This window comes from Antechinus flavipes, chromosome 4, assembly GCF_016432865.1.
Source record: "Antechinus flavipes isolate AdamAnt ecotype Samford, QLD, Australia chromosome 4, AdamAnt_v2, whole genome shotgun sequence".
Lineage (NCBI taxonomy): Eukaryota > Metazoa > Chordata > Mammalia > Dasyuromorphia > Dasyuridae > Antechinus > Antechinus flavipes.
In genome coordinates this window covers 29,116,317-29,133,076 of record NC_067401.1, presented here as the reverse complement: position 1 = coordinate 29,133,076, position 16,760 = coordinate 29,116,317, and the positions used below count along the sequence as shown (strand labels likewise).

Below are 16,760 nucleotides of genomic sequence, written 5' to 3'. Positions count from 1 at the left end.
GCTGGATTAGTTCACAACTCCAGCAACAATGCATCAATGTCCCAGTTTTCCCACATCCCCTCCAATATTCATCATTATTTTTTCCTGTCATCTTAAGCTTGATCTTTATAATTACATTTCAGCTTGACTTTAGAGAGACCCATTAATGGCATGAGGGCATCAGGTTTAATTTTAAGCTTATCAAAAAACACAAGGCAAATAAAAAGCTTATGAATTTTTAATAGTCTTTTTCTTCCCTAGTACTTTGTTCTCTGTTAAAGAACACAGTAACAAAGTGGTCTCTCATCCCACCCCAATCACTGATTAGAAAATTACAATGGGGGATAAAACTGCATCTAATATAACAATGGGCTAATAATGTACTGTACATTAATGATTGTAAATAAAAGATCCAGAAAAAACACAAAGGACATATGCTAAGATGGGGAACTTTTGATTCACACTCATTGGTATACACAAAAATATTTTCATTGCAAGAGAATTTTTGAAATGAGTAAGTCAGTTTAATTATGAAGATAATTAGAAATAGAGCTGTTATTTGCATTCTTGCAATTAACTTTCTTTTTTTTTTTCTCCCATCCTAAAGCTAGGAGGGATGAAGCTGGCCAAATGACTTACTTAGATCTCACCTAATTGGCTTTCCACGCTGATACTCACAAAAGGCCCCAACAGTCATGGTTCATTTTGTTTCTGACTGGCTTTCCTGAAATCTCATGGTAAACAGAGCAGCATTTCTACAGGAACCATCTCTGGAGTGAATACCACACTACTACCAAATTCAATTAGTTTACTCCATTTAAAGCATGATTTGCTTTGTTTTTCTTCCTACTGGCTGAAAAAGTTGCCATTGGTTCTTCTCTGACGGTGCACTGAACATTTCCCAGGCTGTACTTTAATATCAATGCCTGCAGGGCCCAAAGGTTACTTTCCCCCTTCTCAAAGCTATGGTGACCCCACACTAGTCCCTTCTGACCTTAGGACACCTTATCATTTCCACTTAGTCTCCAGTAGACATCTACACAGGCTGACTGCTGACGTCAACCCTTCAGTGAACAAAGGCTTGTTATGGAAAGGAGGCGAACAGAGGCTTAAGACACCATCAGAAGGGAAGGTTCTGAACTCATCCTCTGTTGTAGACATCTCTTTAGTTCTCTAGCTGCATGTCCAGGGCTGCTGGCCTTACAAAAAGTGAAACTTCCCTCCAAGAACTTTCACTGCCCATTCCTTAGAAATATGTGCTTTCCTAGTTTAAGAAGCTGCTCACTTGCTGTCATACTTCAGGTTGGGAGCACAGCGTTTTCTTCCTGTCTCCTCCTCTTACCCTCTGTACTCCTATAGCGGACATGGTCTTGCCCTGATGGTGGTACCAAGAGCTAAAGCAATTGCTGACTTATGGCTCTGATAAATACAGGCAATATGACTCAAAGATTTTCAAAAAAGACTCCGTCTCAAAAATTTACAGTTTTCCAGCAGAGCCTCCAAGAAATACACAATAACTAAGAAATAAGCACAATTATTTCTACCCTCAAATTCTTAGAGTAAGAAGAAAATTTGCCAATATGTACCATAACCAAAAAAAATCAGCAGCCAGTGACTGCTCCTTTCCCTCAGTTCAGTGGGCATCAGAGCACGAAGAGACCTGATCTCATCTAGCCACTCATTCTATAGAAGAGAAACCTGTGATGTAGAGGAAGTGTGACTCATCCAGGGTAATAAAATTAGTGGATAGCAGAAGTGGACCTAGAATCTTGGTCTTCCTAATAATATGACAAATTTTAAAAGTGGGTCCTTAAAATAGGTTTTGTATTACTACACCCGTATAACTTATATCAAACTGCTTGTCTTCGCAAGAAGGAAGGAAGGAGAGTATTTGAAACTCAAAATTATAAAAACAGATTACAAATTGTTTTTACATGTAATTAAAAAAATAAAAATAAAAAATATGTCTTTAAAATGAATCAATGTACAAAACAGTGAGGGTTGATGGCTAGCTACCAAATAAGCTGTGGTGCTGAGCTAGTGACTTCCTACATTCGGGACTGGTTTCTTCTTGAGCAAAGGGGCTCTTGGGCTTAGATATCTCTCAGTCCCTTCTAGCTAGCTCATGGATCAGAGTGGGGAGGATTCTAAAGGAAAACCCAAATCCGAATGTCTGGCACCAACTCAAGGCAACCAGCTAAGCAATATTTGCACTTTTTTTGTTTTAAACCACACACAACTTTTGCTCCATGCTCCATTTAGACCTAAACGACAGCAGGTGAGCAGAAAGAAGGCCCTGTACAACCAGGAAGAGGGAGGCCCAGCCCTCCCAAGAATCAAAGCAAATCTTTTCAGGAAGTGGGTGCTGGGTTCAAAGGTGAATGTATTAAACTAGACTTATCTTTTTGCTGCTTAGAATTTTGAGATCATTGTTATTTTAAAATAGTGTTTTATTATACTTTAAAGTTTACATTTTATTATGTTGATTTTAAGTGCCAATACAATGCCCCTTGGGAATAATGATTCATCTGAATTTTTTTTTTTAACCATCTTTATATAAGGTCTCTCCCCTAAAATGCTCCTTGAATGTTTCACCACAGCATAGAAATGACCTTTGATCCTCAAAGGCTATATATATTGCAGAAAGTTCATACTCTGGCAGGGCCTACCAGGCTAAAAAAGGGTTTTAAGTACAAGCCCAGTGAGGGACTGCAGGCCTGCTCTAGGAGAACCAGAAGCTTATCAACAGGATGCATGCAGGGTCACAACTTTTCAGGCACAGTAACATTTAAAAACCAAGTTACAGAAGAATTACTCTGTCAGTGTAGGTGTAAGGAGTATCCATATCAATGTAATGACAGATAGTTGAAGTATTAAAGAAGAAAATCTACAATACAGGTGGGACAGCCACAAAAATGGAGCATGTTCACTTTTTTCTTGACTCATTTGCAAGGCAGCAGGGTTCAAATATTCACATGGATTTGTGGTCTCACACATTTGGATGTTTTCTCCCACAATGCAGATGGAAATCCTTCTGGGCCTGGCCTATCTCAGCATCTTGTCTGGTCCCTGGCCCACTGGAAGGGCTGGGGGCTTTCCTCATCAGGGAGAAGATGAGGAAAATAAAAAGCTTTTAAAAAAAAGGAAAACTTGTCTGTTCCTGATTTGAGACCTCATCAAGGAAGCTCTCAATGTATGTAAGGGAATCTCATAAAATATTGACCCTCTCTGTGGATTTGAACTCAGGCATTCAACCCTGTGTCCTCTGATACTCCAGCTGCAGTCTTTTCATTCATTAAATATTTTATAATTTTTTAAAATTTTGCAGAGTTTTCCTCTGCTTAATGAGGCAATACTGCTCACAATCTCCCCCCCCCCCCCCCATCCTTTTCTAGGAGGTTTAGTAAACCAGTTTATATTCTAACCAGGGATTGCCTTTGGCTGCATCTCCTTCCATCTGGTAAATCAGTCAAGGGTTTATTGACTAAGATTGTTTCTACACTCTCTTGGTCTCTGTGATAGCAACTGATTTACAGCAGTGACATTTCTGCATGAAATTGTTATACTTAAGATTGATTTTCTTCTTCCATCCACTACCACTTTTAATTATCAATCTTTGTTTGAATAGGCTAGAAATGAGTTGTTTCAACTGCATACCATGTCCTTTTCTCATTTTTATTCTTTCTTTTAGCTTTGTATCAGTGTTGGATTTTCCATTAAGAAGCTGGTGGTCTAGAAGCTCACTCTGCAGCAATGACTCTGATCTGAATAACTAGTTGTTTCCTGAAAAGTATATATCATTTCATTTTTTGCAATGTTACTTGGTGCCAACCAATTCTTTCTTTCAAAGTATTAAAAATGTAGATGCATGAGGTTTTTGTGAGTTTTGGGACACTCACACCAATCTATTTCTTGCCACTTGATTCTCACATAAGTCACTCAATATAAAAATATATATATATCATTTTCATTTGGATAGTCTTAAGTTCTCTGTAGAATTTCTATACTTTTTCAACCTCTGCAACACATGCCCTTACAGAAGCTGTAATTATTTTCCTAGTCATTTGCAAATACTTGTCATGAATCTTGTAATATAAGATGACCTAGAGTCATGATATTTCTAGTTACTTTGGAGCACATGATAAAACCAACTCTGCCAATTGTTTTATCTGCGTCTCCAAGGAAAACCTGAGAGCCATACTCCCATGGCTAAAACTTGCTGTTTTTTTTTCTGGTTTTGTTTAAAATGAAAATTACAAGATCGATGCGATTCAATTCTTCTTGTAGTATTTGACTCATTGAAAACAGGACAAAAATCTCATCTTCAGAATTCCAATGGCCAAGTGACAGTTTACAAAATGGTCTATAAACTCCATGTGTCTTAATGTCTTTTGCCCCACTTTCCTCTGTCACAATCTCTGCAGAAGCAAAAAAGGGTGGCACAAAACAAGCTCACTTAGAATTGTCTTTATTTCATGAGTTGCCAGGAACAAAGAATTTATGACAGCCACCTGTGGATGAGATTCTCTAGGCCAGTTTGCAGGTAGCATATTTGTCTCTTGCTGGAACTATACATAGGTTTCACATGATGGATACTTAAAAATATTTTACTAATATTTTATTTAAACGATAACAACCCAACAATAAACCATACATTGCAGAAAACAAGAAAACAAAATTCCATATAATCATTTCCAGACAAAAGGTAAGTATGCACATATTGAGCTTTCTCTAAAATGATGAGGCTAAAAATTTGGGGACCCAAAGCTAAAATGAAAACCCAGGCTGACAACATTTCAACTAACATTTGTCAAATGCGTGTCTAAATGTGTGTAAAATGTAAAAAAGTGGACAAGTCTGAATATAGGAATAGTGATTACACATTGGTTTTTATACACAGAACCAAGGACTTAATTTTTAAAAAAATAATAGTTATCATCTTCGGTTTTTCTATAACCTGCATTTCCCAAAGGATGTCTTTCTCATCTTTCATAACAAAGAGAAAAAGAAAATAAGTTCAGCAAAACTAGCCAATACAATAAACAAGTCTGATATTGCATGCAGTCTTCCTCCTCAAAAGTTTCCCATCTTTGCAAAGAGAGTAAAGTAAGATGCATTCTCCTATCTCAACCTTCAAATTTCCAGTGTTTTGCTGTTTTTTCTCATTACATTGTGGTAATTAGTACTTGTGTATTGTTTTCCATCAGTTCATAAGTCTTCCTGTTTTTTGGAAATCATCATAATTCCTGTATCTTATAAATACAATATTACATTACTTCTATGTTCTGCAATTTGTCTGAGATCTACTTTATTTTCAGTTTCTCACTACTATAAAAAGCATTGCTACAAATATTTTGAAATATACAGCAGGCAGGTAGCATGTATTTATTAAGTGTTTACTTTGTGCCGAGCACAAAAGCACCGGGGATAGAAGCGAAAGTAAGTAGAAAAGACAGCTCCTGTCCTCAAGAAATCTTAGTTCTAACAGAAAGAGAGCATCAAAGAGAAGTGAAAGGAGGAGCAAGAAGAGAAGGGTCACTTGGCAGGAGCATGGTGATTAGGGCTAGAGAGTATGAAACTCAGCCAGGAAGGGAATGAAACATGGTTGGCCTGGGTGGAGGACACCAGCAAGAGCTCAGTGGTGGGAGAAGAAGGAAGGCTCGGTGGTGGGATGTGCCAGGAGAGGTAGGTCCCAGGAGTGAGAAGGTAGCTGAGTCATGGTAATTAAGTCAAGAGGGGAGACTGCCATACTTTAAAAAGAGCATCCAAGTTCTTTAAAGGATATATGCAAAGCACAAGCAAGACAAAACCAAACAAACTATTCTTGGGTGAGAGGGGAGATGAATAAGTTCAACAATGAGTACCTAGTATGTGTAAAGTACAGTTCTAGGCTCTAAAAGGATAACAATGATGTTTAAGAAACTGTCCAGTTACCTGAAGGGGCTTATATTCTAATAAGAATGGTAAGACTTGTACCTATCTATAATACAAAATAGAACATAAATGTAAATTTTATAGGAGTTCTACAAAGGGAGTTCCTTCTCCTGCCCCCCAGATGAGAGAAAGAGATCTTGAAGGGAATAAATGTAAATTTTGTATGAGGTCTACAAAGGGAGGTTTTTTTTTGTTTTGTTTTTGTTTTTTTCCTGGCTGAGAGAAAAAGAACTTGCAAGGGAAGGGAAGCTTGTCAGAATTCTCTATTGTCCAGATATATTTCCAATAAGTAGGAAAAAAAAGTTACATCTTGCTTAAATAAAATCTAAATAGAATTAAAATGAAGTCTTACTCTGCTATTTCTATTCCCTAAAAAGTTGCTCTTAACAGCTTCAGTGATTATTTTTTGTCTTTCCTCCCTTCATTTTTTTTCTGATTATGCACATACGTTAAATTTTTTTGATATACATTTTTTCATGAATTATGTTGGGAGGAAAAAAATCAAAAGGAAAAACCATGAGAGAAGAAAAAAAGAAGAAAAAGGAAAAAAGTGAACATTGCATCTGTTGATTTACATTCAGTCTCCAGCATTTTTTGTCTTAATAGATTATTAAGTTCCTACTCTGGCTCAGCATTTGAATGGTCAAACTGCAAAAGTTGCTTGATATTTTTCTCAATCATGCAAAATATCACATTTTATTCACTTCTCCTTTTTGTTTTCACAAAATGTTTAGTTATAAACTAAGGAGTTTCCCAGAGCTTTTGGAATTGTCCTAACTAAACTAAGCCTTAATTTGGCAACTAAGCTATTAAAAGCATGACAATTCCACCTTTCCCAGCACATACCAACACACATATTACCAGAACTCTGGGGAGTGAACAGTTTCATCTGGTATTTGATGTTAATATACTATCAGCCCAAAAGGGGGGTGGGAAGGATTGGCTTTTAGAAGAGGCCATGTACTGCTCTGGATGATGAGTTACATGATTGCTCCTAGTCCTAGTTTTTTTACATGTAGTTTCAGATAGGTGCAATCATTGATTCAATAGTCACAGTTATAAAACTGACAGCCATCAGTTTCTATGTGTATAATATTTGCAAAGTGGGGGCATATGCTATATACCTTGTGGATATATAATAAAAACTCAGTGTAGATAGACACACCTGGGCCCAATAAGGGCAATTTCTTAGTGGCCACTACCTATCTATACGACAGCTTTTACGAGATGCCAGCTTCTCTTCCAACTTATCAAGGCCAGGAACTATTGGTAACTATTGGTAATTCACACAACAATGCCACTTTCCCTTTTAGGTAAGGGTCCTTTGCTCTCAGTTTTCCATGTGTTTTTATTGAAGGACCATGATACACTTGAGTGTGAACTATGGACATAAAATTTGCCACTTTCCCTCCCAAGTTCTACCACCAGTCTGGAACTTTCTATGCATCACAGAATGCTGAGTTTAGGCTACAAATTAAGATGAGACAGAGCTAAGGCTTGTGAAGGAGAACTCCAATCATGTGAGACTTGGTCCTGGGTCAAAAAGAGGTGGGGGTGGGGGTGGGAGCCTGGCTCATTCCAAACTTGGTCCAAGGGGCCCTGGAGGGGTCCAGTCTGCTCACTCATTGTTTAAATCTGTTGTTTTAGTTGTCCTAGGAACACAGATCCTCTGATTTTCAGTCCCTCCCCATCCCCAAACACATACAACTTGTGCAACTGAAGCTGCCCACAAAACCAAAAGGTTCATTAAAGCAACAACAACATCATCAACCACCACCACCACCGCCGCCGCCGCTGCCGCCACCACTACCAGAGTAGCTAATTTAATGAGAAGGGGGCTGTTTAACAAAGCATTAAAAGCTTTTTTGAGGCAAAATACTCAGGCCCTTAAAATGACATTTCTCCTATGAGCTTTCAGTGGTCCAGAAGAGCCATCTGTAGAATCAGTAAAGCAAGAGGAGAAAAACAGGAAGAGAACTCGCTCTGTTCGGCCCTTATCGACACCAGCTGGCTATTGCAACACAATGTACAAAGTGTCACAGCCAGGACAAGATGCTGAGCTCCCAGACCTGGCCAACTACATGTTGCTGGTTACCTGTAGTGATAAGACTACAGGAGAAGTTTCCTGCCCTGCACTGAGGAAAAATGGCTACTTTTGCAGCTAACCTCTAATAACCCAGAACCCAGAGGACACGGTTGCCTCATTGAGAAATAACAATTGAACTGTCTAACTCATCTTAGAGTTGGAGATCATCTAGTTCGGTCTTCCACCCCAGAGAGGAATGACTAACTCTTTGATAAACGACTACAGGGTTTCTACTTGAATATTTTCAGTCACGGGGAGCTTACCCCCTAAATAAAGTCTATTTCAGTTTTGGATTGCTAGAAAGTGTCATTAGTTAATCCTGTATGAAATTCATGTGATAAAATGTATTATTTTGTTGATATTGATCTCTGAAAGTAAAATAAAAGTGACATGAAATAAGTGGTATAGAAATGGCTAATCTTCATTAGAAAACAGAAGCAATCCAAAGCTTGCTCTATTAAAGTAAAAAGGGAGGTAATTTCTCTAACAGACAAAGTATACTCCGAATCTCTAGTGATGCCATAAAAATAGGAGTGTCACACCCTTCTCAAAGCAAGTTGATATAGTATACAGAGTATATTCTTTCCTGAGTAAAGTGGAAGGGAAAAAAAAGTATCCAAATTCACCTTTTGTTGTTTAAAACCTACAACCTATTTATAAACAGTTGACTACATCCTTTTTGAAGAGGCACGCCTAAGGAAGCTTTGATGTTCTTTGCACATTTCTTCAAGTTAAAACTAATTGCACTAGGGGTAGCAACATCCTGCATCACCTAACTATGCAAAAGAAAGCCTTTTCCTGGCTAACTTAACCCTTGACTGTAAACAATCCAGAAACGGGGGTACTCTGCACTTTTAAGAACATCTGGGTGTGTAGATATTAGAGCTTGCCAGCCAAGGTTACATATCTTTAATTCAATTTAGTGTGTTGTCATTAAGAACAAGACCTATATTTATCCAAAAATTCCAACAGAGAATTCCTAGCAGGGTGATCCTCCAAAGTATGACCTTATCATTCATTCAATAGCCCAAAGATATTGGACTTAAGAGACACTGGAATTTCTCTGTCTAGTAACCTGGCTATGGTTAGTGTGAAAAGTCTGAAGAGTTTTCTGAATTTGGGGAGGGAACATAGAGGAAAGGTCTGAGTAATTCCTTCTTAGTATCATACCAAGGGCATATATCAAGGACAGTGTAAAAAATACTGGGAGTCAGCAGCTTGGTTCTCTTCTAGTGGGATTATGTGTGACTCTAGCCCTCAGTTTGCCCATAGATGGAATGGGAATAATATATGACCTACTTTTTTTCAAAGTATTATGAGCTTATGCCTATTCAAGTGAGTTGTAACTATCAAGCATTATATAACCAAAAATTATTATCTAAATGATTCATACCCAGTCAGATCTACATCAATAAGCAGTTTTCCTTCTTTTAGAATTTCATTTTAATTTTTTGGGAGGTGGATTAGGGAGAAGAGATGCATTTTCTAGTGAATAACAGAGGCATACTTTGAAAGCAGAGCAGATACCATTTCCACTTCTGTGACAGTTTAAAGTCCAAAGTTTTAAATAGGTAGATGCAAAGCCCTGAAAATAAGGGACAGAGAGCAGGAGAGTATATGGCAAGCTGGTCTTGGAGTCAGAGAAACCTGGGATCAGGTCCTGCCTCTGCATTGACCCCAACTTCTTCATGTGTGAGTGCTCCAGGCACAGCTCTTTGAGAAATGCTGACCTAGATGGAGAGAATGTTTCCTCAGCTGGGAGGAATATAGCCATGGATCTCACAAGTCTAAGCCCCATCCATGCCCCTAAGGGGTTGGAAAATGAAAACTCTCTGCAACAGGTTACCTAATTAGGGATCTATTGAGTCCTCCAGGCATACTCAGAGATCAAACATTTCTTTTTTTGGGCCCTTTACAAACTGCTAAAATATTTATGGAAATCCCAATTCTTTAGTAAAAGTAGGCCCCAGCATAGTGGTCCATAAATGCCATTCTGTAGGCCTGCCCCTCTCCCAAACTAGCAGGCAGGCAGTCTGGGGCCACTGGTCTCTTTTTGACAAGCCTTAACCCCTTCCTTTTCTTTTACACAAGCACACTTTCCCCCTTTGGTTGGTCTCTCAGATTAATCTATTAGACCAATAGATCATAATTAGAGATAGTATTCTTTTTACTTTCTGCAACTATTACTCAGCATAACTAACAATCTGCATTTTAAAGTTAGAAAGCTAAGGCTACCAAATACATCAGGGCATGATATTAGTATAGATAAAAAGGCTTTGGAGGAGCCCAACAGTAGCAGTGCATAGAACCATCCAAATCCAAGTAAGGATATATAAAATTGTACCTTCTTACAATTCATTCAATGTCTCACTCTATGCGCTTCCAATGAAACAGTATGAGTTAATCTTGAGTAGTAAAGAGTGCTATATGAATGTAAGGATCTTTATTATTAATATGAGAATGAAAAGGCTGCAAATCTCCACTTTCTTGAAAAGGAACAATTGGGAGACATCCTGACAAGCCCATCTGTTGTTATGCTCCAGGCTTTCTAAACTTCTGATGTACAGCTGCTAAGTCATCAAACACATTATAAGTGAAACCAAATAACTATGGACAAATATTTCAGGTCAAGGATAAAAAGGTTTAAAGGAACCTCATTAACAAATCAAGTGATGTCTAGAATGCAGAAATTCCAAGAGTTCTGCAGTGAGTTCTTCATAATAGGAACATTGTTTCAATTATAGCTCATGCCAGCATTTTATCTAATTATTCATGATCCTTGAACTTTCCAGACCATAAAAACAGCAACTTATTTTTTGACAAGCCATGTCTGGCAGAGAGCAAGAGCAACCAGGTCCCTGTTTCGTGACGTTTTCTTGGGGACTGTATGTCTGTTCATTATATAACAAAGCAATTTCAATTTATCAGGGAATTAAGATGTTTATTATATTCAAAAATATGGACACCCAAAGGGATACAGACTTAGTATATATTGTTAAAGTTCTTGGGGACTTTCCACCTTTCCTCCCCCTCTTCACAATGACTCCAGATTCTTAAAATTAGTTCTGAGCACAAATGAGCTTGTTTTTTGTTGTATCTCAAGTCTATATTAATAGTGTTGACACTCTGAGTCTGAGCACAAATAAACTTACTTCTAATGCCTCTCCATTGGTGTCTAACCAAACCAGCTCCACGCTTTCTATTTTAACACTTGATGTTTCGCACAGTGACGGTGGAATTTGTAGTCTTTGAATTAGGAAAAAGAGAATTGACAACAATTTCTTTTTCCAGAAGAAAATGACTAGAAAAGCTTTTCATCTCCAAGATTCACTCATTCAGCAATTTAAAATCATTGGCTCATAGGCTTGGAGCTGGAAAGCACCTTCGAGCAAAGACGTAAATCCAATCCCTTGATTCACACTGTCATTCAGTGTCTGAGTCATGTCCAACTCTTTGTGGCTCCATAGTGTGCCATAGCTCATCAATACTGTCCATAGGGTTTTCTTGGCAAAGATACTCGAGTAATTTGCCATTTCCTTCTCCAGTGGTTTAAGGCAAATAGGTCCAGTGACTTGCCCAAGGTCACACAATTACTGAGCCTCTCTGAAGTCAAATTTGAACTCAGGTCTTCCTCACTCTAAGCCCAATACTCTATCCATTAAGCTACCTAGCTGGCTCCACTGGTACAGAGATATCACAAGATCTTACAACTGAAATCCAGGAAAATTAAGTAACCTTGTTCCAGAGGACACAGCTAATAAACAGAGGTGAGATCTGAGCTTTTTAAATACAAATTCAGGAAATGTCTTACAGTATCAATGCTTCATTTACTTCAATCACAAAAGTAAAAGAAAAAGCAAGCAAACAAGACTCCTGAAGAGCAGAACCAATCAACAAGCAATTATAGTTAACAGACTTTTGATTATATTAAGCCCTAAGGATACAAGACAAGGAAAAACTGTCCCTATCCTTGATGAGTGTATTATGGAAGAAGAAACACATACATAAACGAATTTATATAGAATAATACAAAATGAATAACAAGGTTGTATTGGGAGGAGAAAAAGAGCAGAAACCAAAAGGAAGCCCACCCAAGAACCCAAAAAGAACTCTTCTTTTTTACACACGGTTCTAACGTTCTTGACTATCTTAATTTACAAGCCAACAGCTCAACAAAAAAACTGAAAATGGGGTGGGAAGAATAAAAAAGGCATGGTGGACAATATCCATTCAGTCAAGGGTGAATCCCCTAACACCATTTCAAGAGTCCCTGTGGACATTATGTTCTTAACTAAGAAGAAGTTGGATTTGAGATCATCTTTTTTTTTTTTTTTTAAATAAGTAAACATGTAATGTGTTCCAAAAATGTTTCTAAACAAAATGGCTAAGTTAAAAAAAAAAAAGTTTTGCTGTTTAAAATGATAAACCTTTAGCTATTCAGAAAATTCTGCTACTAAAAATTATTTAGCCCGGAGATTCTGGCTAGAAGGTAGTCTCTTCTAAAAGAAAAACTAAAGCACTGAAATCTTGAATTTGGATTCAGAACACTCCTTTCCCCCCACCCCTCCCTTTCACTTTCTGGCTTACTCGTAAGACCCTGTTGTGGCCTGAGGCAAATAATTTAACCTCTTCTGGATCAACATTTCTATGTCAATAAATTGTGGAGTTTAAAACTGATGGCCTCTAAGGTCCCTTAGGATTCTTTTGATCACTAAAATAGGAGTGGGTACATTTCAATTCTAAATCCTAGGAATACCTACGAGAACCTCCCCTTCACACTTCCATTAATAGTCTCATGACATCTCAAGTGACAAAGTCCCACCTTTCCTTATCTATGCTCCATATAACTGAGAAATCAGTGAGTCACTTAGGCCACTAAATCTTTTAAAGACAAGGTTCACAAAGGACACATCTTGCCCAATCTATAGGAGTCACTGATTTAGTGTTGTCTCTATGCACTGCCATTTCATGGAAAGGAATTATTAAAGCTGACTCTTGCAATACATTTGATCCAAGCTTACAACAACAAAAAAGATTCTAGAGGATTTGTAAGATATTATAAACACTCAAATGTTAATTCCAGAGGAGCAGTACTAACTTTGAGCACGATATCAATGAAAGTAACCAAGTTTTAATCAAGAAAAAGAAATGCTAAGAGCAAAGTCCAAAACAAAAGCCACACACACACACACACACACACACACACACACATATCTTCCTTTGAAGCATGTTTTAGAATTTTAGAATTGTTTATGTTTTTGGCAACTTATTCATTTTAGAAAAAAGACAAGTCTTTCTTAGTATGGTGACTCATGTTTTTCAGTAGCAAGTAGTATGTCAGCAGTTAAAGATTATTCCTATAACTGCCAAATTGCAGAAGTGACCTTGCAGGCTACTCAGGACTTCATATTGCATGTGTGTGAAGAAGCTTAGAAAGAGTAAATGCAAAATTCTCCGGCTCCCCTCCCCCTCCCCTCCCCAAACAAATTCAAACTTCCTCTTAAAAAAAAAAAAAAAGTCAAATCCAGGCAGCTCTGCCATGGGGAGTTTTGGGGAGTTTATGGATTTTCTTCTCTCCTGGCTCACCTTTTGGTTATTTCATTAGCACTTTCTGTGCTAAGTCAAATGAGTTTACTTGTATCCAAAGTTAGAAGGGGAAGGTGAGCCTGTTGGCTAAAGGAAATTTGATTTAGAGATTTTTTTTTTTTTTTTTTTTTTGGCCGAGGCAGTTGGTTAAGGACCACACAGTCAGAAAGTATTGCTCAAATTTGAACCCAGGTTTTCCTGATTTCAAGGCTGGTTCTCTATCCACACCACCAACTAGCTGCCCCGATTTAGAGATTCTCTCAAGATTTCTTTTAGAGATAATCTCTTCCTTCATAACAATTATGTACATATTATGGGTGAGGATGATTGATAAATGGACAGTATAGAGATCTGTGAGGGATGGCGGGATCCAAATTCAGCCGATTCAGGGCTGACCAGCCTGTCAGAAAGCAGCTTTCCATAATCAAGTTAAGTATTCCACAGCAGTTTCAGCAGTAGTTTACTTCCCTAAACGCACAAAGCAGGCTGTTACTCTCGGCCTCAGGAGCCCCTAGCAGCCCTCTCACTCATTTGAAAAGTCAGCTTCAGGAGGGAGGACGTTACTAGTTGGGTCTTTACGACTCTGCTTTACAACTTTACAACGGCAAGATGACCAGTTTGTTTATCATATATCAGATATAGTGAGCGGAGTAGGTTAGGACAAACTCAAGGGAAGCATTCAAGGGACAAGAACTTTAACGTGCTTATTTTTGCCGAGTTCTGGCATTACTTCTTCATTTCACTGGCTAAATTGCTGTCTCCACGGGGGGCTCTAGTAAACTGCGTTGAACACCCCGGGTTCTGGGCTGTCGGGAGCGAGTTCTATGCTACTAGTGATAAACCAAATAAACTCAAAGTCTGGTTCCCAGAAAGAACTCATGACCCAAACTCATAAGCCTCCTCTGGGGAGTCCATTAGGAGCATGTCAGGGAGTCTAAAACTTTAAAAAATGAAGTGCTTGAGTCAACAGCAGGATTTCCACAACACTTTTCCGGGCTGGAAATCCTGATGCTAGGTCGACTACCCTTCACCCAGATCTCCATCATTTGGGGGGAAGGGAAGGCGGAAGGAGTGCCTGCATTTAAGCACCATCTATCTACGAGCCTGACACTGTGATAAGCGCTTTAAAAAAGTCATCTCTCCAGATTGGATTTGGACCCATTACACATCGGCACTGCCCAAGCTCTCAGCCTTTCAGTCTCTGCTCTCCCCCTGGAAGTCGAAAACAAGCTCTGAGAATGAAAGTTTCTTCGTCCTTCCAAAGAGTTAACTTGGGATTCTTACGAATGAGGTGTTTTTCGAGCTCTCTTACACTCTTGTGGCTACTGTAAGTTACCCATGCTACCCGGTCCTTTCCCAAATCTTCCAGGGCACACCTGGGGATCGAAAAGTGCTCAAATCAAGGCTGCTTGTTCTCTTTCTGGTTCGTTCCCCGCACCCCCTGCCCCCCTAAAGACGGCTGCAGCTGCCGCTGGAGCCTCCTCCACCTGGTAAGTCAGGGGCTCTCACGGGGCTCCCCTTCGGCGCCCAGCCGGCCAGCTCGAGCCGGGAGCCCGTACTCACAGCTGATTGATGGCGTTCTGGGAGATGACCGCGTTGGCGGAGAAGTAGGGGATCATGTCGGGGACACCGAGGCTGCAGGTGGGGTGGGGGAACCGCCTTTCTTTCTCCCGCTCCCGTGCTCAGTCATGGGGTGGGCGCCTAAAACGGAGCCCGGCCGGGGGGCGCGCGAGGAGTGGTCCGTCCTTGCGTCCGGCCGTCCAGTCCAGCCCAGCCCGGCCCAGCCCGCAGCTAGGAGAGCCAGAGTTCCAGGGGTGCCAGGTGTGCAAGCAGCGGCAACTTGGCCGGGGCTTGGGGCCCCAGCGTACGCGCCCGCTGCCGAGCAGTTGCTTTTGCTTTGCCAACCCGGGGGTTGGTTAGCACCAGGCTGAGCTCCGGAGCTCCCCCTCCCGCGGGCGGGCCGACCGCCTGTCCGTCCGGGGCGGGACGCAGTGCGCAGGGGCGGCCCGGGGACAAAGTAGGGACGGCCCACCCTGGGGCTCCGCCCTGGCAGTGGGACTCGGGGTGGGGGACGGGCCTCAGAGGCCAAAGTCGGGCTGCTGGCAGCCGGCCTGCCCAGGGGCACTGGGCCCCCTCTCAGGTTGGCCGGGCCGTCCCCTGCTTACACCGGGCTATCGCTGGCATAGGGCATCTAGACGGGTAGTGGGGGCCACTGGGCTTGCCAAGCCCAAGATCGATGGGGCTCTGAAGTGAATGCATTCGTGCGCCCAACCAGGGAAAGTGCATTTTACTGAAAGGAATGTTCTATGAAAAGGGTTGTACGTCTTCCAATCCCTTAAATATATTCGCTCGACAGTAAAGCAGCACCAAATCTCATTTTCTCAATCGTCAGAAAGATTCAAAGCCACTATTTTTTGAGATTTCATTATTTGAGCTTAAAATAGACACTGAATGACAAGACTACTTCATGCCATTTGTTTTTATTTTCCTTCAGAAATGCCTACTACGGACGATTTGAACTCCCTTTAAGCTAACCAGTTAATAACTCCCCTTCTTTTTTTCTGACTCAGTGAATAATCTAATTTTTAGGCAAGTGTTTAGCTCCTGGTGGGTGTTTATTTAACATAAAAACCGGGAAACAACAGGAAAAAAAAACAAAAACAAAAAACAAGGTTGCCACAGGAATTTCATAATCAGAAAACATGTTTAAATAAACACACTAAGAAACATTAACTTAAAAAACACTTGCCACAGACCTAGTCATTAGAGTAAGAGGGGTTAAAAAAAACCCACCACCCTAAAATTGATCCAGAAATAAAAATCTTCACTTTAAAGATTTTGGTCATCTGAAACAGCATGTACTGGCATCCAGAAAGAGGAACCTATTCTCTGGTTGATTTATTTGTTGGATCCACTTCCCTCTAAAATTACAAATTTTAAAGTAATGCAAATGGGGATGATGCAGAAACTCAAAATGATTCATTTTACTTAGTCAATCATCAATTAGCTGATCTCATAAAACTCAAAACTAGTTGCAAGACTCGAAGAATGTGCAAGCAAATATGCAACATGGTTCTCTTGTGAAGTGATTTATATCTTATCTGGAGGCTCTTTTTAAAGTTAATCAGATGGGCAAGAATCAATGAAAGGCTTTGGATCTTAAAACAGACATCAT

General features: G+C 39.8%; 1 protein-coding gene across 5 annotated transcripts in view; it reads right to left on the bottom strand.

The window, feature by feature from the left end:
- The window catches only part of SSH2 (slingshot protein phosphatase 2), a 228,519-nt gene that overhangs the window by 75,321 nt on the left and 136,438 nt on the right, over positions 1–16,760 (bottom strand). Inside the window, exon 1 of one of the 5 annotated variants that reach the window (XM_051992250.1) lies at positions 15,149–15,515. The exons of the other annotated variants lie outside the window; for them this stretch is intronic. Coding sequence (XP_051848210.1) covers positions 15,149–15,204 — 56 coding nt within the window. The 5' untranslated portion in view covers positions 15,205–15,515. Of the gene's footprint in view, positions 1–15,148; positions 15,516–16,760 lie in introns of those variants that run through there. 5 annotated transcript variants of the gene reach the window in all.